The 24,544-nt window shown below is 53.3% G+C and overlaps 2 protein-coding genes and 1 long non-coding RNA gene across 7 annotated transcripts in view; 2 read left to right on the top strand and 1 right to left on the bottom strand.

Moving 5' to 3' along the window:
* The first annotated feature begins 603 nt into the window (after positions 1 to 603).
* On the top strand, positions 604 to 7,050 carry LOC123834224 (uncharacterized). 2 transcript variants are annotated; one of them, XR_006788409.3, is made up of 5 exons: positions 604 to 848; positions 1,507 to 1,560; positions 2,897 to 3,031; positions 3,879 to 4,113; positions 5,502 to 7,050. It is a non-coding gene; the product is annotated as an uncharacterized LOC123834224 (long non-coding RNA). The 2 variants fall into 2 exon arrangements; XR_008505171.2 differs by lacking the exon at positions 3,879 to 4,113 and having other exon boundaries at positions 612 to 848.
* Positions 5,933 to 22,854, bottom strand: ARRDC5 (arrestin domain containing 5). Of its 4 annotated transcripts, none has more exons than XM_064572872.1 (5): positions 22,489 to 22,854; positions 15,568 to 16,047; positions 15,032 to 15,124; positions 13,715 to 13,920; positions 5,933 to 6,496 (listed from the first exon to the last, which is right to left on the bottom strand). In XM_064572872.1, exons 2-5 carry the CDS (start codon positions 15,917 to 15,919, stop codon positions 5,969 to 5,971), a joined length of 1,179 nt encoding a protein of 392 aa, XP_064428942.1. In that variant the 5' UTR covers positions 15,920 to 16,047; positions 22,489 to 22,854; the 3' UTR covers positions 5,933 to 5,968. The 4 variants fall into 4 exon arrangements, with proteins under 4 accessions (XP_064428942.1, XP_064428934.1, XP_064428936.1 ...); XM_064572864.1 differs by lacking the exon at positions 22,489 to 22,854 and adding an exon at positions 18,227 to 19,024; XM_064572866.1 differs by lacking the exon at positions 22,489 to 22,854 and adding an exon at positions 18,636 to 19,024.
* UHRF1 (ubiquitin like with PHD and ring finger domains 1) overlaps positions 19,048 to 24,544 on the top strand; it is a 30,302-nt gene continuing 24,805 nt past the window's right edge. The window contains exons 1-2 of the mRNA XM_064572858.1: positions 19,048 to 19,802; positions 20,468 to 20,634. Coding sequence (XP_064428928.1) covers positions 20,482 to 20,634 — 153 coding nt within the window. The 5' untranslated portion in view covers positions 19,048 to 19,802; positions 20,468 to 20,481. The remainder of the gene's footprint in view (positions 19,803 to 20,467; positions 20,635 to 24,544) is intronic.

The following is a 24,544-nucleotide window of genomic DNA, read 5'->3' as shown; positions in this document are numbered from 1 at the left end:
GATGCCCAGTTAAATGTGAATTCCAGAGACACAATGAACCGTTGTTAGCATAAGTATGTCCCAAATATCGTAAGGGACATACTTATGCTAAGAAATCTTTGTTTAACTGTCTGTTTACCTGATGCAGCTCCGGCCAGTGGCTGGACAATCTGACCAACGGTGGCCCGATGGCCAGAAGGCAAGGTTTTGTCTCCTTGGGCCGGCTCGCGGCTCGCGGCGGGGAATCGGGGGTCTTTTAACATGCAGGCCCTGGCCTGTCCCCGCCCCCCCACCCCCGCCCTCGTGGCGCCAGCTACCCCCTGTCCCCTGCACGGAGGCACGGGCTTGGGGGAGGGGAGCTGCTCCGAGTCCCACTGTCTGGCCCCTGGGCCAGCCCCTCCCAGGCCAGGCAGGTCCCCCTGGGCATCCCTCGCCCCAGAATGCCAGATCAGGGGTCCCGGCAGCCAGAAGGGCTCCACGTGGCCTTTGTCCCCCCAGTGCTGGTGGCCCGTCCCCAGCTCAGAGCCAGAAGTCTGAGGCCCCGTGGCCTTTCTGTGAAGTCCTGCAGGCAGAGCGGGCTAACTTCCTCGTCAGAATGTACCGGAAGGACAGAGGCCTAGGGGGCAGATGACCAGGAACTAGATCCCTCAGTGCCACGGCCACCCCCTGACCGCTCCCACACTGGGTGGCCTTGTCTGGGGTGGCCAGGGCACGGCCCTCCAAGCGTCAGCTGCCAGGATGTACCAGTCACGCTGGCGGGGAGAGAACATGCCGTTCTTGGCTCCCCTGGCTGCCCCTTTGTTCACAGGCATAGGTGGGGGGCTGTTGTCCTGGCAACCAGCCCCTTCCTCCTCGAACGATCCCTTGAGGTGAGGATTGAAGGCACCTTGGGTCTGGGGGTTCTGGCCGAGACGGTGCCCCCTGCCCCCCAGCGGGGGCAAAGGAGCACCCTCCCCCCAGCCGGCCCTGGCTGCTCAGGGCTCAAGTGTCCTGGCCCATGGGGGAGGCCAGGTCACCCCCTTGGGATTGGAATGCCGGAGGTGGCAGCAGTGAGGGGGGAGGACATTCCCAGTGGGGCAGGCGCCGTGGTGGCAGCTGCTGGGCCCCCGCCTGTCCTGTGTCCCCTGAGTTGGAGGCTGCAGCTGGTGCGGTGGCTTTGGTTCCTGGGGGGAGGTGTTATTTTGGGGGTAGGGGTGCGGGAACGTGAGAGGCGCCTCCCCCCAGGGCAGGAAGTGGGGTGGTCCCAGCTGTGTTCTCCCGTTGGCCCACCTGTCCCAGTGGGCACCACAGGCCACCGCACAGGAAGTGTTCCCAACGCCCCGCCTGTGTGGCCTCCTGAATCTGGGGCCCAGAGGGGAGGCAGCCAGTGGGGAGGGTGCAGGGGCCCGCTACTGTGAGTCAGAATCTTCCAGAAGCCCCCAGGTGCGTTAACAGCAGTGCCTGTGGAGTAAGTGCTTATGCATTTATAGACTGTTTAATCCAGCATCTTGGGGAAGGAGGGACTAATGATGAATTTGAGTTTTACAGGTGGGGATACTGAGGCTCAGAGACGCAAGTGACTTGCCCGAGGTCACACAGCATGTAAGTAGCAGAGCTGGGAATCTCATTAGCATTTACTATCAGATACACTAACTCAACATAGACCTCCAACCCTATAATGTGGACAGGGGCTACCACCTGGGTTCAGTTCTGCTCCCAGAACCCTCAGAGATTCTGTCTCCACTGGGGTGTCTGGAGACATTTTTGGTTGTTCCGACCAGGGGTACTCCTGGCACGGAGTAGGTGGGGCCAGGGAAGCTACTCAGCCACCCATCCCCACAGTGCCTGGGACACCCCCACATAGAGTGACCCAGCCCCACGTGTAGAGTTGTGCCAAGGTGAATAATAGTAATTAACATTTCATAACAATACCAGCTATTATTATTAATCACATTATTTTAAGTATAATAATTATTTACCGGTTTTACGGATGAGAAAACTGAGGTCCAGAGAGCCTGTATTTTGGACCCCCAGCCCTTCTCAGGTACATGAATCCTGGCTGCTTCCATAACACCCTGTCAGCTTTGCAAGAAGGAGACCCGGTGCCAAGAGGGGATATAATGAAGACTCAAACCCACAACCCCAAAGACAGGCTCAGACCGCCCTGGGTCCCCATCTCAGCTTGGCCACGCACTGGGGGCCCAGGCTGGCCATGTCACCTGCCTCAGCTCTGTGAACCTGAGATGGGTCCCTCCCTCCTTAGCTGAAGCAGTAAAAATAAGAGTCTCCATGGTGCTCAGAAAAGCACTACCGAGGGTGGTTAGGGGATCTCATCCTGGCTTTGCGAGCCTGGGCACCTCCTGCACTTCTCTGAGCCTCTGTTGGCTCGTCTGTGAAATGGGGCATTCATGTCCTAACTCACAGAGGATGGAGAGGATTAAATGAAGCCGTCCACATCTTAGCTTGGTGCCTGGGGCACAGTGAGCACGATATAAGGCTTGGATATTGCTATGATTAAAAACATTTTAATGGTGGTAAAATACACATACATAAGCTTACCTTAATTTATCTTAGCCATTTTTAAGTGCACAGCTCAGTGGCGTTAAGTGCATTCACATGGTTGCGCACCCATCCCCACCATCCCTCTCCAGAACATTCTCATCTTGCAAAACTGAGACTCGGGCCCATGAAACACTGACTCCCCATCCCCTGACCCAGCCCTGGTGCCCACCACCTACTCTCTGTCTCTGTGGATGGGACGCCTCTAAGGACTTCCTAGAGGTAGAAGTAGACAGGAATGTTCCGTTTGAGATTGGCCTACCTCAGTTACCGTAACATTCTCGAGGTTCATTTATGTTGTAGTGTGTATCAGGATTTCCTTCCTTTCTAAGGCTGAGTAATATTCCGTTATTGTGGATGGACCACATTTGTTTATCAGCTCATCCATCTGTGGACACTCAAGCTGTGGGACCAGCATGGTGATAATGGAAAGAGTAAGAGTCTAGAAGGATATTAAAGGTGGATCCAATGTGAGAGCAGAGCCACCTGGGAGGCCGCTGCCGTGATCATCCAGGTAAGCATTGATGGTGGCCTGGATTCAGGTGGTGGCAGGGGAGATGGAGAGAAGTGGACAGGTTAAGCAGTTACTTAGGAAGTAAAACAGGACTTGGGAGAATAAAAGGCTGAGGTGGGGTCTTCATAGACATGGGGAGCTGAAGACAGAACAGATGGGGTAGGGGTGGGGAGAAGACGAGATGACAGGTTTTGTGTGGCTGCATTGAGTCCATGTCCCTGAAATGTCCAAAGGCCTCCATAAATGTAGCTACTTGTATGATAAGAGTAGACTAGGGGCTCTCAACTGAGGGTGATTCTGCCCGCCCAAGGGATTCTTGGCAGCGTCTGGAGAAATTTCTGTTGTCACAACTTGGGGGATGCTACTGGCATCTAGTGGGTGAAAGCAGGAGATGCTGTTCAACATCCTACAATGTGCAGGATCGTCCCCATAAAAGAAACATCTGACCCCAAATGTCAATGTGCAGAGCTGGAGGAATCCTAGGTAGACCAAGGGCTGAAAGAAGCAATTGTCAATTTCAGCAGCTGTTGTTTATTCAATAAAGTTTTATTCCTTGTCTTTGCAACAATCAAGTTTCCTGGGCAGCTCCCCTTCAAACATTCCACCCCAAGCAGCTGGCAAAAAAAGGAAAGAGAGAACAAGACTCCTGTGGCAAGTTTTTAATGGATCTGGCCTCAAGTGACTTAACATCACTGGGCCAGATCAATCACATGGCCACACCTGGCTGCATGGGATGCTGGGAAATGTAGTCTAGCCATGTGCCTGGGAGGAAGAAGGAAAGTGTGATGTGACTAAAGCTAGTCCTTGCCGTGGTGTTATTGTCCTCGTTATTTCTGTTATTATTTAGATCTGTCATCTGCAGAGATGACCCTTGAAAGTCATGCATGTTTCAGGACCTGGTAGAGGAGGGTGAGAGGTGCTGCCTGGTATGGCTGGAAGGCTTCCTGAAAGAAGGGGCATGGATGATGTGGCTTTGAAGAAAGCAGACGCCAAAAATCTGAGAAGTGGGAGAAGAGTAAGAATGGTGTGGCATCAGGAAGTCATTCCTTCATTCCTGACCATGCAGATCCTTGTAGGCCAGGGTGAGTGCCATGGGGACCCAATGGGCTGAGGTGGCCTGATTCGTGCTGAGAGTCTTCTAGTTGCTTGAGGAATCAGATCACCAGGTAAAATACAGGACACCCAGTTAACTTGGAATATCAGATAAACAACAAATGATTTTTTAAGCCTCAGTATATCCCATATGCTAAAATAGTATTGTCCATCTGAAATGCAAATGTAATGGGGCATCCTGGATTTTTATTTGCAGGGAGGACAGAATGTAGCAGACAGGTCAGGTGCAGGTGATTGATGATCATGGATGAGACATGGGCAGATGTGCAAGCCCTGTGTTGGGAGAACTTTGGCTTCTACCCTGAGTGAGGTGAGGTAGCCCTGAGAGGCTGTGAGTGTAGGAGGGCCATGCCCTGACTTGGGTAAGAGGCCCCCCAGACCCAACCCTGGCACTTGGCAACCACCTGCCCCTGTGGATTGCCCCAGCCCAGCATCTTTCCCCTTCAACAGTGCTGACATTTGGGGCCAGATCATTCTCTTTTTTTAGAGTTTTTATTTTAAATTTCACTTAGTTAACATACAGTGTAATATTAGTTTCAGGTGTACAATACAGTGATTCAACATTTCCATACATCCTCCCCCCGCCCCCCGCCCGGTGCTCATCACAGCAAGTATATGACTTAATCCCCATCACCTATTTAACCCATCCACTGACCCACCTCCCTTTTGATGACCATCTGTGTGTTCTCTGTATTTAAGAGTCTGTGGGGGCCAGATCATTCTTTTTCTTTTAAGATTTTATTTATTTATTTGAGAAAGAGTGAGGGCGAGAGCACAAGCAGGGGGAGCTGCAGAGGGAGAGGGAGAAGCAGGTTCCCGGCTGAGCAAGGAGCCCCACTTAGGGCTCCATCCCAGGACCCTGGGATCATGACCTGAGCCAAAGGCAGACGCTTAACCCACTGAGCCACCCAGGCTCCCCAAGGGGAAAGATCATTCTTAATTGTGGGGGGCTGTCCTATTCACTGTGGGATGTTGAGCAGCATTCCTGATCCCCACCCACTCAATGCCAGGAGCACTTGCAGTCATGACAACCACAAATGTCCCCAGACATTGCCCAGTGTCCCCTGAGGGGCAGGATCCCTTTGGGTGAAACCCACTGGGTTAGGGGATTCTATGGACCCCCAGGAGACTACATTCCATAACCATCTGACCGACTGAGGATATCCTGGGATACTGCAAATATTTAAATACACACACTGAGTGGGAGGGAGAGAGTAGGGAACTCACAGACACTGCAGGGTCACCCTGGTTTCCTCCACTTGATCCATTGGGGATTTATTCTGGTATTTAGTGTGAGCTAGGGATCAAACTGAATTTTTCCCCCAGATAATGAATGCACGTTTTCTCCCTCTTGGAGCTATGGACCTTTGGGGCCGGATCATTCTGTGGGGTGAGGCCAGCCTGGGCATCGCGGGACAGTGAGCAGCATCCCTCCCTGCTCACCCAATGCCAGGAGGAGCCCCTGTTCCCCTTGGTCGTGAAAACCAGGACCACCAGACTTTGCTAGTGCAGCTGGAAGGCAGAATCGCCCCAGTTGGGGATCCTGGGTCAAGGCACTGTAAGACCCCAGCACGGAAATGGGTCTGGAGCCCTAACCGGGCGGGGGGGGCTACTGGAAGACCTTGTCAGTTCCCTTCATCTTCTCCTGGCCTTCAGTAAACTATCTGGGGCCGGGAGAAACTGATGCCTAAGTGGCTGCATTGTGGGAAGTTTCAGACACGTGCCATCCACACCCCGGCCCATCTGAAGCCCATCTGTGCCAGACAAAAAAAAGGGCTGCCCATAGAGTCTGATAAAGCTTTTAATATTTAGAAGTTTGGGCACTTAATTCTGGCACTCCTGGCTCTCGGGAGATGCTGCCCCCTCCAGCTGTGGGCAGCTGTCTGGGTCCACAGGGGCACTGGTGATGATGATGGGAACCTTGGCCTTCACACTGGTCAGGGACCAAGGCAGGTGGACCGTGCTGACCAGCTCGTAGTGGGTACTCATGATCTCGCCGTCCCGCATGCCGCTGCTCACGGACAGCACCTGCGGGAGGTTGAGGGTGCTGACGATCTTGGTGGTGTTGAAGGGCGTGATCTGAGTGTTGGCCTCCTGCCGAAGCAGCTCACTGCTGTCCACCCGAGACCGCCGCTCCGCACCGGGGGTGAAGCCCTCATATTGCACGTGGACGTAGAGGGCGAAGGTGACCGTCTTGATGCACTTGCTGGTCTGGTTGTGGATCTCCGTGGTGAAAATGACCCTCTCCCCTGGCGTAAAAGTGTTCTTGTCCATCTGGATTTGGAGGCAGATGGTGCCCTGGCTGCAGCAGTTGTAGGAGACCTTCTTCTCAGCCTCCACCGACAGAGGGTTCTAGAAGGGGGGATGGACAGCTGTGAGGGATGGTGGCCACAAGATCTGCTCGCCTGCCTGACATTCCTCCATCAAAGCTCCTGCAAACCTTGAGTTTTTGGGACTCTCCTAAGTAAGAGGCACTGAAATAGGATCTGGAGCCTTGGGGATTTGGCAGCCAAAAGCCTGGCAAGATCTCCCGGCTTGCCTTAATCAATACCCTTCGCCTTTCTGAGTACCAATTTCCTCATCATAAGCCTAAGAAATCCACAAGACCCTGGCTTGACCCTCACCTCCCATGCTCACTTGCTGTGTGACCTTGAGCAAGTGCCTTGACTTCTCTGGGCCTTGGTTTTCTAGAAGACAGGAAACGTCTCACAGTCTAAGCCCAAGACTTGGGGCTTACCCGGGCAGTTCAGACTTTAGGAGGAAATATTATGGGCTCTGAATCATGAAAGGAAAACCGTAGAGTTGAAAGTATGTACTGTGTTTAAATAAATGCCTCAAAATGCAGCCATTCTATCAATGAGTCAGCTGCTGATTTGCAAATAAAGTCGCACATGCATTATATTTAATGAGTGGCTTCGGTGACATTTTACTTTTTATTTGTGGATAATATGTTAAAGGATTTGATGTGATGTGGCCGGGGGCAGGGGGGCTTAGAATGATCACTCTCCACTTTTGCTGGCTTCCGGTGTCTCCTTGCAGAGAAACGTGATACTTTTACAAGCGTGTGTGTGTGTGTGTGTATGTGTGTGTTCTTTCAGCATACCGAGAGAGAGAGAGAGAGAGAGAGAGAGAGAGAGAGAGAGAGAGAAAATAGTGTGAAAAATACTGCTCAAACTCCCCTCCCACTTCCCATTAGTGACATCAAGTTGTTCACTTGAAATTGGCCCTGATGGGTGTTATTTTCACCAGGGAAATTGGGAAACATCACGGCTGCCCCACACCAGAGCTGCTTGTTAACCATTTCTTGGCATAGCACTGCCATATTCCTAAGACCCGCTTCATCAGCGTTTACAAATTCTCCTGATTTGTTTCAGATCTCTGCTCATTTACAAAATAAGATTGCAGGGGCGCCTGGGTGGCTCAGTCGGTTGGGCAACTGCCTTCGGCTCAGGTCATGATCCTGGAGTCCCGGGATCGAGTCCCGCATCGGGCTCCCTGCTCGGCAGGGAGTCTGCTTCTCCCTCTGACCTTCCCCCTTCTCATGTGCTCTCTCTCATTCTCTCTCTCTCAAATAAATAAATAAAATCTTTAAAAAAATAAATAAAGTAAAAACATGAGAGATCTGGTTGAAGGCCCCGTGGACCCCCTCCCTAATGCCATCCCCTCATACTCCTTGGCTCCCTTTGTCCCGAATTGGGGGTTTATTATATCTGGATTTTTAAAAAAGATTTATGTATTTATTTGAGAGAGAGTGAGCACAAGCGGGAGGGCAGAAAATTCTGCCTCTATCTGGTTGAGACCCATCATGGGATTGCTCTCGGCCATGAGTTGGTGAACTTTTTCTGGAAGGAACTGATGATAAATATTTTAGGCTTTGCAGGCCACACACAGTTATATGTCATATACTATCCCCCCCCCTTTTTTTTTTAAATCACAGCTCATGGTTAAAACATAGATTTTAGTATCATGGCAAAGAACACAAATCTGTATTTTCATCTGCATCGAGATCTATGAAAGAAATATGTTTCATGAACTACTACTTATGCCTGCTGGTACATTCTGCTTTATTCCATTTATTGTATGCATTTAAAAATGTTCATTGCGGGGTGCCTGGGTGGCTCAGTCAGTTGAGTGTCTGTCTTGAGCTCAGGTCATGATCCAGGAGTCCTGGAATCAAGCCCCACATCGGGCTCCCTGCTCAGCGGGGAGCCTGCTTCTCCTTCTGCCTCTCAGTGCCTCAAAATGCAGCCATTCTATCAACTAGTCAGCTGCTGATTTGCTCCCCCTATTTGTGCTCTCTATCAAATAAATAAATAAATAAAATCCTAAAACAATATATTCATTGCAACCCTCTGGATTTGTTTTCCTGTTATATTTAGTCTTTCTTTATTCTATTATTTTGCTTTATATAAAACCAACATTTTGTAAACATTAGCTGGTTGTAACCCACCAAATTAATTTTGTTCTGATAAATTCTATATTCGACTTATTCACAACTATTATATCCTGTCCAACACATTGATGTTATAAAAACAAAGCTGTTGCAACCCACCGTATTTATATTTTGTTCTATTCTTTCTTTCTTTTTTTTTTTAAGTTGATTGCAGGGGGCACCTGGGTAGCTCAGTCGTTAGGCGTCTGCCTTCGGCTCAGGTCATGATCCCAGAGTCCTGGGAGCCATATCGGGGTCCCTGCTCGGCGGGGAGCCTGCTTCTCCCCCTCCCACTCCCCCTGCTTGTGTTCCCTCTCTCGCTGTCTCCCTCTCTGTCAAATGAATAAATAAAATCTTAAAAAAAAAGTCGATTGCAAGCCACCAACCATATTTTCTTCACTTCCTGTTCTACTTATTTTATTCTCTGTTCTGTTTTCTTATTCTATTGAAAAAAAACACACACAATGTTTGCAACCCACAAAATTAACTTTTTTTTCTGATATTTTCTAGTTTGGTCTTGCGTATTCTTTCGTTTTATACAAATATACTTGCACCCCGCTAAACTGATTTTGCAACCCATGATCTGGTCGTGACCTGAGGTTTGAAAAACACTGCTCCGGATCGGATGCCTTTCCTCTTGGGAGACCTGGGGCTGACCCCTGACACCAGGTGACCTCACCTCTACCTTTGCCTCTGGCCCCCTTGCCTCCTCAGCGGTCCCCTCCCTCCCTCTCCTCCAGGAGGCTAATTGCAGGCAGTTTTATTCTAAATCCCTCCAGTCTTATTCGAAAATTCCTCGCATGCGTTAGGACCCTGCGGGCATTGAGGAACTTGCTGCCCTAACTCAAGGCCAAGCCGGTAGTCTTGGCCTGCACCTGAGACAGGGGCCCAGCAATTCCAACAGTGGCCCAGTGGAGACTCCCTCGCGAGGTCAGGCAGGGTGGCCAAAGCGCCCTGATTCCCAATAATGTCGGGGATACACAACCAACACTGGATTTCCTGGATCTGGGAGTGTTTGGGAGCCCCGCATTCCTTTGGCATGTGTGAAGCTTTGGGGGGATTCACCCAAACAGTATTTGTTGTTGTCAGCTTGGTGACAAGTCCAAGGAAAACCCATAGCAATTAAGACCAGCCTGGTCCCTGCTCTGGCGAAGGGGCGGGGAGGGGAGGGGAGACACGGACACACAGTCGGCTCGCTGAAAATGAAACAGGTCATTTCTGATCCGGACAGTGATGAGGTTGTGGCTGGAGGCAAACCAGGGGTGTGAACGAAGGAGAGGTACGGTGGGGGTTCCCTTGGAGCCAATGTTTAGGAAATGTCTCTGGGACAAGCTCCTCTCCCAAATAGTACCGACTGTCGGAAGAGACAACACAGGTCTGTCTTTCAAGATTCTAAAGGTACAAAGAGTGGAGAAGAGGTGGGGAAATTGGAGCCCGTGTGCAGTGCTGGAGGAAAAGTAAAAACAGTCCAACCACTGTGGAAAACAGGCTGGGGGTTCCTCAAATGTTGAAGGGAGTGATCATCTGACCCAGCAACTGCACTCCAGGTATCAAGCCAAGAGAAACAAGAAGATACATCCATGCAAACATGTAAGGGAATTTGCAGAGGCGTGATTCACAGTAGCCAAGAAGTGGAAACAACCCAAGTATCCATCAATGCACGAACGGATACACAAAATGGGGTCCAGCTGCGCAATGGAATGTCATTCAGCCATAAAAAGGGATGAGACACCGACCTATGCTACAAAGGTGAGTGGAATCAGCCAGACGCAAAAAGCGTCCATATCGTACAATTCCGTTTCCATGAAACGTCCAGAACAGGCAAATCCATAGAGAGAGGAAGGGGATTCGTGGTCACCATGGCCTGGGGGAGGGAGTGTGGGGAATTCGAGGGGTGAGAGCTAAGGGATCCAAGATTTCCTTTTGGTGTGATGACAGTATTCTAAAATCGACAGTTGGTGATGGCCACACAACTCTGTGAACACACGGGAGGTCATTCAATTGTACACTTTCAATGGGTAGATTATAAGATATGTGAATTATAGCTCAGTAAAGCTGTTGAAAACAATTGGAAGGGGAAAATGTTTGCTCCTCCTAGCTCCCCGGCTCCCCTCCCAGGGGGGCATGTCTGTTGCTAGTTTCTGTGATCTCCTTCCGGACACGTTTGTTACACCTGCAAGGAAGTACATTTCTCGCTTGTTCTGAACTTTGCTGTGCTCACTGAACCCAGTGACTTAGTAGAGGTCCTGATGCTAAGAGCTGCCTTGTTCTGCCTCTGTTTCTAACTTACCTATAGCGCATTCCTTTGAATATTCCTTTGCTACTTTAATTCCCTTAGCAATGAACATTTAGGCTGATTCTAATTTCTTGCCGCGAAAACATTGCTGTGGGAGGTCACAAGTGAAAGAATATCAGTGGGAGAAATTTCTAGAAGGGAAATGGTTGGGGCAAAGTGCATGTTCATTTTAATTTGAACAGATACAGCTAAATTGCCCTCTGTTGGGGTTGTGAGAGTTTACTTAGCCACGTGAGTGCCTACATGGCTTCTGAACAAAGATCTGAAGGAGGAGGGGGAAGGATAGGAAGGTCATATTATAGTGTTCCAGGTGGAAGGCAACAGCCTATGTAAAGGCCCTGGGGCAGGACCAGGCCTGGTATATTGGAGGGAACAGCGAGGAGGCCTGTTTGGCGGGAGCAGAGAAAGCGAAGGGGAGAGGGGGCAGGTCATGCAGGGCTCTCTGGACGGGGGGTACTTTGGCCTTTACCCTGAATGAAATGGGAGACCGGGAGGGCTGTGGGCGCAGAGGAAGGTCATCACCTGACTGTCTCTGGCTGCTACGAGGACAGACTGTTGGAGGTCAAGACTCTGCCTCTACCCAGGGGTGCCTGGGTGGCTCAGTTGATTAAGTGTCTAACTCTTGGTTTCAGCTCAGGTCATGATCTGGTGTTTGTGGGATTAAGCCCTATGTCAGGTTCTGAGCTCAGCATGGAGTCTCCTTCAGATTCTCTCTCCCTCTCTGCTCTTCCTTCTGCTTGCATGCGCTCTCTCTCTCTCGCAAATAATTTTTATAAATCTTAAAAGACTCTGCCTCGGGGTGCCTGGGTAGCTCAGTTGGTTGAGCGACTGCCTTCGGCTCAGGTCATGATCCTGAAGTCCCGGGATCGAGGCCCGCATCGGGCTCCCTGCTCAGCAGGGGGGTCTGCTTCTCCCTCTCACCCTCTTCCCTGCTCATGCTCTCTATCATTCTCTCTCTCTCTCAATAAATAAATAAAAGTCTTTAAAAAAAAAAAAAGACTCTGCCTCTACCTGGTTGAGCCCCATCATGGCTCACTGCACCAGAGTGATAACCTCTGTCCTGGTCCCCCAGCTCCTGCCCTCCCCCTGCCCCCCACTATCTATCCTCCCCAAAGCAGCCAGAGGGAATCCAATGATGACCCCTTGCCCACCAGGGCTCTTACCTGCATCAGGTTAAAGTCCAAGTCTTCCTGAGGCCTCTTATTACCTCCCTGCCCTTACCTTCTTCCCTCTTGCTTCCTCCTTCACTCTGTTGCAGCCATGTGGCCCCCTCACTGTTCATCCAACACGCCAGGCACAGTCTTGCCCCAGGACCTTTGCACGGGCTGTTCCCTCCATCTGGAACCCTCCACCCCAGATATCCCCATGGTTTCCCCGCCTCTGCTCTTTCAGTTCTCTGCTAAAATGTCACCTCCTCCAAAGGGCCTCCCTTGCCCAGTCTGGTTAAGACAGTACTGAGTAGTTGAAAAAACACGCTATTTTCATATCCTCAAAACTTATCTGTAATAACTCCTGTTGCTGCTACGACCTTGATTTTTAGAGCTTCCCACTTACGGGGGCACCTCCTGGGTGTGCAGACACCTCGCTGAGCACTTCGCGGTCTTCATGGGCACCCATCAAGGGAGGTATTACTCTTCTCATTGTACAGATCAGGACAGTCAAGGCTCTGGGAGGTGTTGTGAATTGCCCAAGGCCATCTAGCTAATGAAGTATCTGTCAACGAAATCTCAGGCTGGGTCTCACCCAACCCCAACATTTCACCCCAGCTTCTGCCTCGTGCCCCCTGCACTCTAGATTAGCTCTGAAGGGAAGGCCAGGGAAGGGCCACAGTCCGCTCAGGGTAACACAGGGAGCAGGTGGTCAAGCGGGCCTTGAGCTCAGGTCTGGTCATCGCAGGGCTGTTCCACCCCTCCAAGCATCTGCCCTTCCTGGGACCCTCCAGGACCATCCCAGGAGGTTGGCCGGGCTGGAGACGATCCCTGTGACACTGGTGGTGGAAGCAGCAAGATTCTTGGGGCCCATCCCCCAACCCATGCCAGGCACTGTGGGAAGTTCGGCAAGCTAGGCACTATCTCTCTGTCCATTTCACAGATGAGGAGATAGAGGCACAGAGAGGCAACGTCATTTGCAGAGGGTCGCACAACAGGAAGGTGGGGGCTCTGGGATTTTTACCTGGATCTTGAAAACTAAAATCCAACCCCCACCTCCGTCTCAGCCACCATGCTCTAATAACAGAGTCCCCAGGGGAGTGACTTGGGGCCAACGTCAATCCAGCCACCTCGACTTCTACCTCTGCACCTGGGCCTCCAGGAACCATCCAGAAAACCTCCTCCTTTGCTCAGCCAGACCACAAGCCACCCCTTTTCCTTGCTTCTTTTGGTGGGGGCACCATCTCTGTTGTCTAAGGGCTCAAAGACCCTGGAGTGTCACCGGGCGTCCAGGCCTCCCACCCCCAGGTCACAGGGGAGGTCTCTGAACAGCCTTGACTTACTATAGGGTCAAGGACATTGGGGCCCAGTCATTCTCTGGGGGGGGGTGTCCTGGGAACTGTGGGGTATTGAGCAGCACCCCTGGCCCCCACCACCTCGATGGCCAACAGCCCCCCCAGTCCTGTCAACTGTAGATGTTCCAGATGGCGGGATTATCCTGGTTGAGGGGCTCCCGCTGGCTTTGTTCCTACCCTGGTTTCAGATTCACCTTTTGGGAACTCTCTGGACCCCCCGGGGGAGCCATCAGCACCTTTCCTTCTTCCTAGTAGGGGCCGGCTCTGTTCCCTGCCCTCCCACCTGCCTCTGGTGAGCTTGGAGGACAAGCCCCACCGCAGCCCCTCCCCCATCACTACCTGCAATGGGTTTTCTTTGTGGAAATCCGAAGTCCCTTGAACCAACAAGTACATTCTCTTCTTCGCCAGAATATGCTCCCGGCCCATGCAGGAGGCTTGCACGAAGTAGAAGACGTGGCCAATTTTGCTGGCGAAGGTAGAAGGAAGCCTGGGAGGTAAGCTGAAATGGAAGTCAAAGGTGTGGCTGCCTGCACTTAACCAATTATCTGAAAGCAAAACACACCGAGGCCATCAGAAGGTTCTAGAATCTTTTTCCTTTTTAACCCCCCCCTTCTTTATTTGTTGTTTTGGCAGGAGCTTTGTTCTGGGCCTGGCCCACCTGTCCCTGAGCTAGGCTGAGTTCTGTGCTTTTAGGGATCTGCATGATCCACAAATATTAGGCCTAGGCCTCAGCTGGGCTGGAGGGAGATGCCTGGGTGGGTGAGGTGGCTGGGGTGCTCACCCCTACTCTGGGCCTGAGAAACTGGAGGTCCAGCACATTGGTTTAACAAACCCCTCTTGAGCCTCTTTCTGTGGGCCAGAGGCTGTTTTAGGCATTATTTTCAGCAGTGAACAGGGCCAGCACAGCTCCCTGCCCTCACAGAGCTTGGCCTCCAGTGTGCAGCATACAGTAGGTGCTTAACATTGGTTGAGTGGCAACTGAGGACCAGGGAGAAACTCACACGGCCCCCATTTCTGCAACCTCCCCCATTTTATCTGTTTCTTTCATTCGTCCAAAAACCTCTCATTATTGTGTCTTGCCCACTGGATGGCAATCCCAGTGACTCCAGGGACCTTGTTTGTTTTATCCATTGCCCCACCCCCAGCCCGTGGCCCAGTGCCGTGTGCAGAAGGTGCTCAATAAATGTTTGTGAAATAAATGAATGAATCTGTCAGAGGCTTGGGCTTATGCTTTTGAGGGGAAATGCTTGGCAATGGGAAAGGGTGGTACCTGATGCTGGGGGTGTTAGGATGGGAAGTGTTTGGGTTGAAAAAACACAGAGCACTTACTGTATGCCCCACACTATTCTAAGCCCTTTATATACCATTCAGTCACTAAGTCCTCAAAGCAATCTTATGAGTGATCCCTTTTTCTGGTTCCCATTTTCCAGATGGGTTAATGGGACACAGAGAGGCAACAGGACTGCTGAGCAGTAAGGGATGGTATGTTGCCATTCCTCCCCTAGATATCTGCATGGCTGGTGTCCTTCCCGTCACTCAGATCTGAGCTCAGTTCCCTCTTCGAAGAGACCTCTCCATGACCTCCCAATCTAAAAATTTTAAAAGTCTAAAATTAAACTTTGTTCAGCCAGGCGTTGGCCGAGAGTTGTGGCATACCTGGGAACACTCCCATGAACACATTTTGGAAAGGACATGCGGCTCCCAGGCAGCTCAGCCTCCCTGACGTCTGTCCAGACCGTGGATCTGAACCTGCTGGAGTTGGGGCCTGGTTATTCTCTCCCTAGAATAACCTCCTCTCTCTTTCCTTGGGACCATTGGACTCCTTCTTTTGTCTCCTTGGCATTTCACTGCCAGAGGGAGATTTATCTGTCAAATAACAAGACAGATTTTTTTTTAATTGGCCTTCCCAAGTGGTCATTGGGCTAAGGATAGCATTTATCCCCCTCCCAGGGAAACAACTTTGAAAGTTCATTTCGAATATCTGGGTTCTGATCAGCTCCTCGTGTCTTATTATTTTCGTGTTAATGTGTATCTGATGGTCATTGTTATACATAGCTTCCCTCCTGGGGAGGAACCAGGCCTCTGCCCATTTCTGGTATCCCTGGGGGTTTGCTGATCCACTAGCAGATGTGTTTACCTTCCGGACCCAGGTTCCTATTATGGCTAGAGTTGGCTGCTGGCTTTGTCCTTACCCTCTACTGGGAATGTCTTCATCTTGTGCACGTAGTCGGCCTTGTTGTTGCAAATAACATCTCTGCTATAATCACGGGATGCCCCGATTTCTTCATTCCACTCCACATAACCCCTTCCCACGAGCTCCACCTTCACAATAGGGTCCACCAGGGTGCTGTTCAGGATTAGAACCACCTGCCCTTTTATGCTGGAGCCGGCTAGGTAGACTGCATCCTTGGGCAACACTAATTCGATCGACTTCACCACAGACATGGGGGGTTGGGGTGGTAGAGAAATATTCTCCCTGCCCCCCCATGCCACTGAGATTTCCGGTTCCTTTGCCGCAGTGAGGTCACCTGTCTGTGACATCATCCAGCCAGCGTTCTGGGAAGGGGGTCCCTAGTGGCCGGGATGGGAGATGAGGCTGTTGTGCAGGGGTGGGACAGCTTGGGATCCAAAGTCCTCACTGGTGTATGAAATGATAGCCTGACCCCTTTTTCCTAGGAAATAACAGATAAATAAGCCAAACCAACCGCAAGGCCCTAGCATTCCTGCCCCATAGGGAACACCTGTCATCATGCCGGGAGGTTAGAGGCCTGGGTGGGAAGAGCTCCTTACGAGCTCTACTTAGAGATGGGGAGGAATGAGGAATGAGCCCCAAGGTCTTTTCTGCTCTAACAGATGGCCCCCAAATGTGGTATGTGTGCTTCTCAGGGTTCATACACTGGTTAAGCTCATACACAGTCATTGTCATTTTAATGGCTCTCTCTCTATACCAACCAGTCCGTTAGAAAAAAATTATAGATATGGCCAGGACATGAAATCTGGTGTGTCCTGACTGAATGCTTAGAGCACTGTTTCCTCCATCTAAACACAAACACCATCTCCTTACACGTCTGACATTTCTCTTTACACCTGTGTCTCCCCCATTGAATGGGAAGTCCTTGCAGGGTGGGACTTAGTCTCTGTAAGCTTTGTGCCCACCAACGTCTGCTTTACTCCGGGCCTGGTTCAGACAGGAGGGGTGTCAATAGGTTTGTTGAGTGACTTAACGACCTTCAAGAATGTATCATTTTGCAAAAAGGAAACTGAGGCCTTTCGCCCTCTGATGGGTTTCCTGGTGCCTAACTCGCCCATGGGCTGATGCCTAAGCAGGAGGGCCACTGGAGCAGAAGAGGTGTCAGGAAGTGTCCATTCTCCAGACTCTAGCAGGCCTCCTTCATTGTCTTTGTTGTATCTCGCTTTATTATTTCATGTGATGTCTTTTGTAGACATTGCCATCTTGTCTCCCTGAGTGGTTTGTAAGCTTCTTCTGGAGAGGCCTGGCATAGTCTTTCACTCATGTTTGTTAATGAACCTAGGCAACCTCTCCAACTTTCTCAAAATGACTGGAGAAATGGGGCCCTCATTTCTTTCTGCAGGGAAAACCAGACCTCTTTTTGAGTTACTTGACTTGAGATATCCAAGGGGCCTGGGCTGAGCCCTGCTCCAAATACACCTGAAGAACGTATTCCCTCTTTTGGTCCTGTTGGGTTTTTGCAAAAGTATTTGCAAACAAATGATATGCTCTCACCAGGAATAGGCCAGGTGGCTGATTCTCAATGTGAAAGATCTCATCTGCCTCCCAGACTCAGGGAGGCCTGCCTGATACCTGCCTGTCCCTGAGATTGTGGTCTATACTCGGCTGATGACTGTGGGCCCAGAAAGACACTCAGTAGCACAGACGGAGTCCTGAAATTGGAGAAAGTTAACAGCAAATTCTGGACTTTGTATTTTGGACTCTATCTGTTCCCTGTGACTTCTATAACAAATTCCCACAATTTTAGTGGCTTAAAAAACACAAATTTATTCTCCTACAGTTCTGGAGGTCAGAAGTCCAAAATGGGTCTTAAGCAGCTAAAATCAAGGTGTTCTAGGGTTCTAGGAGAGAATCTGTCCCTCACCTTTTCTGGCCCCTATAGGTTTCCCACATTCCTTGTCTGTTGGGTCTCATCATTCCAACCTCTACTTCCCTTGTCACTTCTCCTTCTCTGACTTGGCCCTTTTGCCTCTTTCACTTGTTAGGACGCTTGTGATGATTTTGGACCAGCCTGGATCATCTAGGATACTCTCCCCCACCCGGAGATCTTTAATTTGATCTCATCTGCAAAGTCCCTTTTGCCACGGAAGCTACCATATTCACAGGCTCAGGGATTAGGATATGACTAGCTTTGGGAGAGGGGGGACATTCTTCTGCCTACCACTTGGGGAAAGAACAGCAGAAGGACCAGTGCCTAGAAGGGACTCTGCTCGGGTCCAGAGAAAGCTGTACACACAGAAGTTGGAGGTCATCACTCTTCTGCTTACAGCCTTCCCGTGCTGCTCACTGCTCTCAAGAGATAAAGACCAAAGGCCCCCTTGAGGCCTTAGATGACACCTCTCTGACCTCGTCCCCTCTCTGCCCAGCTACACTGGCCTCCTGGCTGCTCCCCCTACATTTCTAAGCCTTTTCCGGCCTCTGAGCTTGCCCGTCCCTCCTCGGCCCATCTGTCCTTGGTTTCTATCTCAGCTCAAATGTCATCCGTTCAGAGAGGCCCACCTCAACCAGAATGTCCTCTCTGCGCACCCCCACATGCCTCTCTAGCTACTGTCCTGTCTTCATTGCACGCAGTGGTATCTGAAATGATTTGCTTTACTTACTCATTTTTTGCCTGTCTCTCCAGAGAAGAAATTACCCTTCTGGAGACCACCAACAGGGTTGGCCTTGTCCATTGTTGCCGCCCCCCCAGCTCGAACACTGTGTCCAGGCACTTTGTAGGTGCCCAGCATGGGTCACTGTGTGCCCGCCAAGACTGGCCAGAGCGGAGCAGGCAGGGTGGAGGGGGCAGGGCAGTCCTGCCCGCCTGGACAGCGGGAGAAGGCGGGAAAACGAGGCGGGAAAACCCAGCAAACAAGCCCTGCGGGTGGGTAGGGTGGGGAGCTCTAGCAGGCCCTGACGCCAGGAAATGGAGCGTGGGGCGATCAGGCTGGCCATCGGGGTACAGGCGGTCTCGAGAGGGGCCCCCACATTCTACTGCAGTGTTTAAACATTGATTCCGGCCTTCCTTACCCTACTGGTCAGCGCATGCCCGTGCCCCGGGAGAGAGGCTGTGGAAAAGGACTTAAAAGGTCAGGGGGACTCTACCCGGGGTCCCTGCCCCGGGGGGTCCTTAGGGCTCCTGAGGGACACGCAGAGTCGGGGGGGTACCCAGCTCCCGCCACTGGGCCAGGTCGCACACTGGGTGCGCCCAGCAGACCGCGCAGGGCTGGGCGGGGCCGTGGCCCGCTGGGCGGAGTGGGGGTGGGTGGAGGAGGGGGCGCCCCCCACCCCCTTTCTCGCTTCCCGCCACTGCGGCGGCCAATCACCAGGCAGGAGCCCGCCCCTGGCGCGGCCTCCCGCGGCCCCGCAACTCCCAAACGCCGAGTTTTCGCGGGAAAAAAAATCAGAGCAGCTGGCAGCGCGGCGGGCAGTGGTGGCCGTCCAGGCGTTCCGGGTCGCAGGCAGGTCCGCGCGGGGTCCGGGGCCACGCACGCGTCTCTATCGCCATCCCCAGCCGGGCCAGGCGCGCAGGCAGGAGAGTGGATCGGGGCGGCGGGAGAGGTGAGCCTGCGGACTGATCGGGGTGCCATCCTGGGCCGGGGGAAGGGCCCGGCGGCACCGGGCGCGGAGCCTTTGCAAAACTTTCGGGAGCGGCCCGGGGACGCGCGGCCAGTACCGGCGCACGCGTGCCCCGTAGCGTGGCTGTTCTCCACGCCGTCTCGGGCTCTGCCCCCGCCCCGCCGGCCCTCGGCAGTCGTCCCCCGCAGCCCGGGCGCCGGCAGGGGCGAGAGGAACATACCCAGAGCCCCGCGGGGGTCGCGCCGGCCGGGTGGGGGAGGGCCTGGCGAGCCACAGGGGAGGATGTCAGGCTCCGCGCCTGCGCGCGGGCTGCCCCGGGATTCAATTGTCGCGCCCGAGCCCGATTTCGCGCGCCCTTAGTTCCCCGGGCGCGCCTGGGCCAATGGGGAGCGGGCGGGGCGGGGCAGCCGGGCGCGGCGGAGCCAATGAGCGAGTCGGCTCAAGTGAAGGGGGCGGGACTTGGCGCGCGGGGCCCCTCGGCCCGTCCCGGCGGTGGGGGTGGGCGTGGGCTAGTTGGCGTGGCCTGAGCGAGCGGGCGGGAGAATAAGAGGGACTCTGGGCTCGTGGGTCGGGGTCCCGGGAACGCGAGCCTGCGCGTGAGGGCGCCGCCGGGCCGAGGTGAGAAGCGCGGCGCGCGCGGGGGTGGCCGGGACGGGGCGGCCGGTTGCCATGGCCACCGCGGGGGCCGGCAGTGTCGCGCACGCGCGCGGGGGCGGCGGGGGCCGCGGGCACCCGGGGTTGGGGGCTCCAGGGTCGGGGGGGGTGGTCCTTCCCCTTCGGTCACACTTAGTTGAGTTACTGGGACTTCTGAAGTTCCAACCCGCGCCGGACTTTTGGGTTTTCCTCTTGCGTCAGTGTTAATCCAAGGAATGGATGAATGAATGAATGAATGAATGAACGAATCAATGAACGAACGAAGAAACCTGGTTCCTCGCTATTTGGCTGTGTCCTCCTTACTTCTCTGGATCTTGTGTGTGTCCCCCCCCCCACGCCCCCGCCGTGCAAGACGGAGTGGGTTGGACTGAGCGGTCCGAGATGCCGTTTGCCTTCCCCTCCCTCCTCGTTCCTGCGCCGTTGCTGGTCATTAATGCGTTAATTTCATTTACTCCGCGGGGCCCTGGTCAGCGGTGGTTCTTCCGCGGACCAGCGCGCTGGGAGGGCGTCCTGGGAGTTTCCTAGTGTCCACAGACTGGACAAAAGCCAAGATGACCTGAGCATGGCACGGTGTGGTCTCGGCAGCAGCACGTGCCACTGACCCAGGGGTCCCGCTCTCTCGCCTTCAGCACCAGCAGATACCATGTGGATCCAGGTTCGCACCATGGACGGGAAGGTGGCCCACACTGTGGACTCACTGTCCAGGCTGACCAAGGTGGAGGAGCTGAGGAGGAAGATCCAGGAGCTGTTCCACGTGGAGCCAGGCCTGCAGAGGCTTTTCTACAGGGGCAAGCAGGTAAACCCGCCCTGCCGGCTGCCGCCCGCCCAGCACCTTTGTTCTTGCCTGGTCCAGGCATCGTACATATACTCTCCCCGCCCCTCGTCCGGTCCCGCTTCACGTCTCCACAGAAACCTCAAATGCCTGAGCCAGGAACAAAGGCTCCACTTGCAGATCGACATACCGGGCAGGAAGCTGGCACTCCAGTCCGTCGCTTTTGGGCTTTTAAGTCTGCCTCCCCTGTTTTTTTGAAGGTTCTCTCAATATAATTTCTAGAAAAGGAAGTTGGAGGTGGCCAATGGAGGACTGATGAATTTCGAGGAAGAGCCTAGAATCCATTCTCAGACAGTAGGACGGAAGGGACCAGGTTTTTCTTTGAAACATACACTGATGGCCCCACAGCCTGCACCTATTTAGAGTTTGACTCCACAGGGTCTGTTTTCGAGAAATTTGGATCAGCTTGTTCAGAGGCCGGAGATGGCGCTTGCTGGGCAGGAATTTCTGCCAGGAGCTTGTGCTTTCCTCGGGGTCTGCGGGCCCCGCTTTTCTGTGTCCTCTCTTCTTGCTCTCTCCCCGGCCCCTGGTAGTGTTTAAAATGGCCACCCTTGCTTTCTCAGCTGCCCACATTTGGGACACTTTCTCCAGGGGTAGTGGGGGGGGTTTCCGCTTTTTGTCTGTGTCTTTGGTGGGGGGGGAACGGAGCATCCTACTGTGGGATTTCCCCTGGTAAGATAAGATGGCACGGCACAAAGTGTCGGTCCCATCTGCGGGGGCCGTCGTGGAGTGGGGTGCACGGTAGGGACAGCGGTGGCTTAGGGACAGTGTCCTGGATTAAAAGTCTTCAGTTGGGCTGCGTGTGCCTGACTTTGTTGTTGTTGTGTTTTGAACTGGGTACTGCCGCCATCTGCTGTCTCCATTGAGAAATAAACGCTCTGCGCCCGGCCAGGATTTTTGGGGGCTGGGAGGATCCAGTTTGCTTAACTCGAAATGAGACCTGATGATTAACTTCTTGGGTTCGTGGTGCCCTTGGGGACCTTTCACCTCCTTCCTGGGAGAGACACGATGACTCGAACGTCTTTAGAAGCTGAGTTAACCCGCCCTGCCTGGGGAGGGGAAGCCGGTCCCGCGGACTCATTCGCCCGCGCGGTGAGCAAAGGCAGGGCTGTGAGTAAGCTCTGCCGAGGTGCTCTCTCCCGCCGCCTCCAACGGCTCATCTTTTGTGGCATCCAGACTGACTTCGATTAGCCACTCGATCTCTTTGTTCAGCAGCAGGTCCTTTCACAGAGTTTCTGAGAACCCTCGAGTGTGCCTGCTGAGCAGTTCATGGTGTGTTTCAGAGGTGGGTCGGATCGAGTCCTCTGAAGTGGGGGGATCTGGGAGCGCCTGCCTCGTGCCAGGCACTGTTGTCACGTTTCCACCCGGCAGAAAAGTTGCAAGAGCCACGAACCCCCAAGCACCTACCCTTAGAGCTTGCCCCTGACACTCGGCCACATTCCAGTTAGCACGGCTTTCTCTGTCCTCCTGTCTGCCCACCAGTCCGTTGTAGTTTTTGGAGTGCGTTTCAAAGTAAGTTGCAGACGCGGGTTCACGCCAACCCTGAGCACTTCAGCATGCCTGCCATTAACTAGGGTCCAGTACGGGTTTGTGGGTCTCATTTTTCTTAGGTAACACACATATATAGCGAGATAACGCACACGTCAGGCGGACCATTTGGAGTCTGGACAAATGTCTACACCCACGTAACCAAACGCCCATCTCCCTTCATTTGTAACACGAAATCCGACCCATACAAAAGCGCTTACGCCCCCTTGGAAAGTTATAATGCCTGGTGATACCAGGAACACCTGGGGGCGGGAGACGCGCAGGGTGTACCTTTAATTGGCGGGCCATCAGCGATGAGAGTCGGAGCTCTTGGTGCTGCTTGCTCACAACACGGCTTTCACATTTAGCACAGGCTTCCTGCTTCCCCCGTGACCTCTGTGACTGCCGCCCGATCCCCTGCCTGGCGCTCTGTCCCCGCTCGGCGGCAGCTTCGTGAGGGAACGTGCAGTCGTCTCTGTCTTCCGGCCGAGGAAGCCAGGCCTAGAGCGTGATGCAACTTCCCGGGGATGCTGGCAAGGCCCTGGCCTTGGGGACGGCGAGGGTGGGGGGACAGGGTAGGGTGGGGTGGGGCGGACGGGACACGGACAGACAAGGCATACGGCGGCACCTCCCAGTGAGCCAGTGAGTCGAGTCTGCAAACAGGCTAGGCTAACAGCAATAGAAAGCAGCCTAGTTTCCAGTGGGCGGGGCAAGAGCGGTTTTTACAGAATGTTCTAGAGCGTCTTCGCAATCCTTTTCCCCTTTTTTTTCTTCCTCCCTTTTAAAGAAACATGTCGTCGCAGCCCAAGGTCTGCAGTGAGGTTGATTGAGAAGATAAAGCAGAACATAGTTGAGCCTTTCTTCAGGATATGGGAGGGTTTCGTGGCCGGCTTGTTTGGGCTGAAGAGGTTGGCGGTTATGTCGTTTGATTGGCGGAAATGCAAGAAGCCAATGGGGGCAGGGACCCAGGCCGCAGGCCCAGCCTGGGCAAGGGCAAGAGGCATCTGGCGCCTTTTTCTTGGCTGCCCATAAAAATAACAATAGCTGTCATTTGTGGGGACTCCAGCACGCTCAGGTGCCGGGCTGTGCCCTTTACATAATCTTCCCCAGGTCCCCTGCCCAGGTGGCTGCGGCCCGAGCTCCGCGCAGCTCTCGCCAGCGTGGCCGGTGCGGGGCTGGGCCCAGCCAGCTTGCGGTAAAGGCACCGTGAATCAGCTCCGGGTTTCTCCCTGTCGGCCTTGCTGACATGCGAGGCTGGCTCATTGTCTGGAATTGCCCCCAGTTGAGAGGTACTAATTTAGTAGATAATTGATATTAGGAAAACAGCGAAATCGGCTCACTGGCCTCAAAGGCCATGTTAAGGTCCGTCTGAAAGATCAGGCTGAGATGGTGCCCTGGGAACGGCCTCGTGAGGGTCACTCGTGTCCTAGCACCCCAACAATTCAGAGTGGCTTTTCCCGAGTGTGGTCCCTGAATTCCCAAAGGGCAGAGCGGGGCAGCAGAGTCCTGTCCTTAGGCTGTGTGATGGAGGGTCCCCTTCCCCTGGGAGGGCTCCCAGCTGGAGGGCATGCCCTTTAAGCCAGGCGTCAACAAACCCTTCATGTAAATATTTGTGTCTGTGAGGACGGTTCACTCCTGCCATTGGAGGGGGGAAGCAGCCACAGACAGGATGCAAATGAATGGGCATGTCCCAGTCCAATAAAACTTTATTTACCAAAACAGGTGCAGACTAGACCTTCAGGCTGACTGTAGCTCGCCAGTTACGCCCTATCGTGCTTCCATCCAGCGTCCTTAGTTGACGATCCAGGTTTTACTGTTAGGAACAGCACTGCTGTGGAATGTACTAGAACAGGTCCCCTAGGGCACTGTGTTGCAGTTTTTCTGGGGCAGGGTGTGCAAAGCATTTGGTCTCAGGACTCCTTTCCCCCCTCCATGACCAGTTGAAGACCCCAAAGAGCTCTTGTTGATGTGGAGGGGTCACACGTGGCTTTGAAGTGCCGTCCACTCCACTCACTCCCCCCAAGGTGGGACGTTGTGTTCCCTCTGCCGCATCTGGGCTCCTGCTTCGTGCAGTTTTCTTCTCTCACATCGCTGTCCTTCTGTCTTGTCTGCATGTTGGGTTGCTGCCGAGCCTGGAGGCTGAGCAGGACAGGTGGGGGGCCGGGACTACAGCCCCAGGAAGGGGGGCGGAGCCGTTTCCTGCTTCCTCCCTCTCAGCCTCCCAGCTCAGCCCAACAGGCCCTCGTCAATGCTCCCTTTCCTCCTCTAGCTGTAAGTCCTACTTGGTATGAGGCTCACTGTCCCCTCCACCTCTTGCCGAAACGGCTACGTAGAGCCGACCCAAGAA

Source organism: Mirounga angustirostris, unplaced genomic scaffold (genome assembly GCF_029215605.1).
Source record: "Mirounga angustirostris isolate CCGP_5_RB_7025 unplaced genomic scaffold, mMirAng1.0.hap1 SCAF_1, whole genome shotgun sequence".
In the NCBI taxonomy this organism is placed as follows: Eukaryota; Metazoa; Chordata; class Mammalia; order Carnivora; family Phocidae; genus Mirounga; species Mirounga angustirostris.
This window is presented reverse-complemented; position numbering and strand designations above follow the sequence as displayed.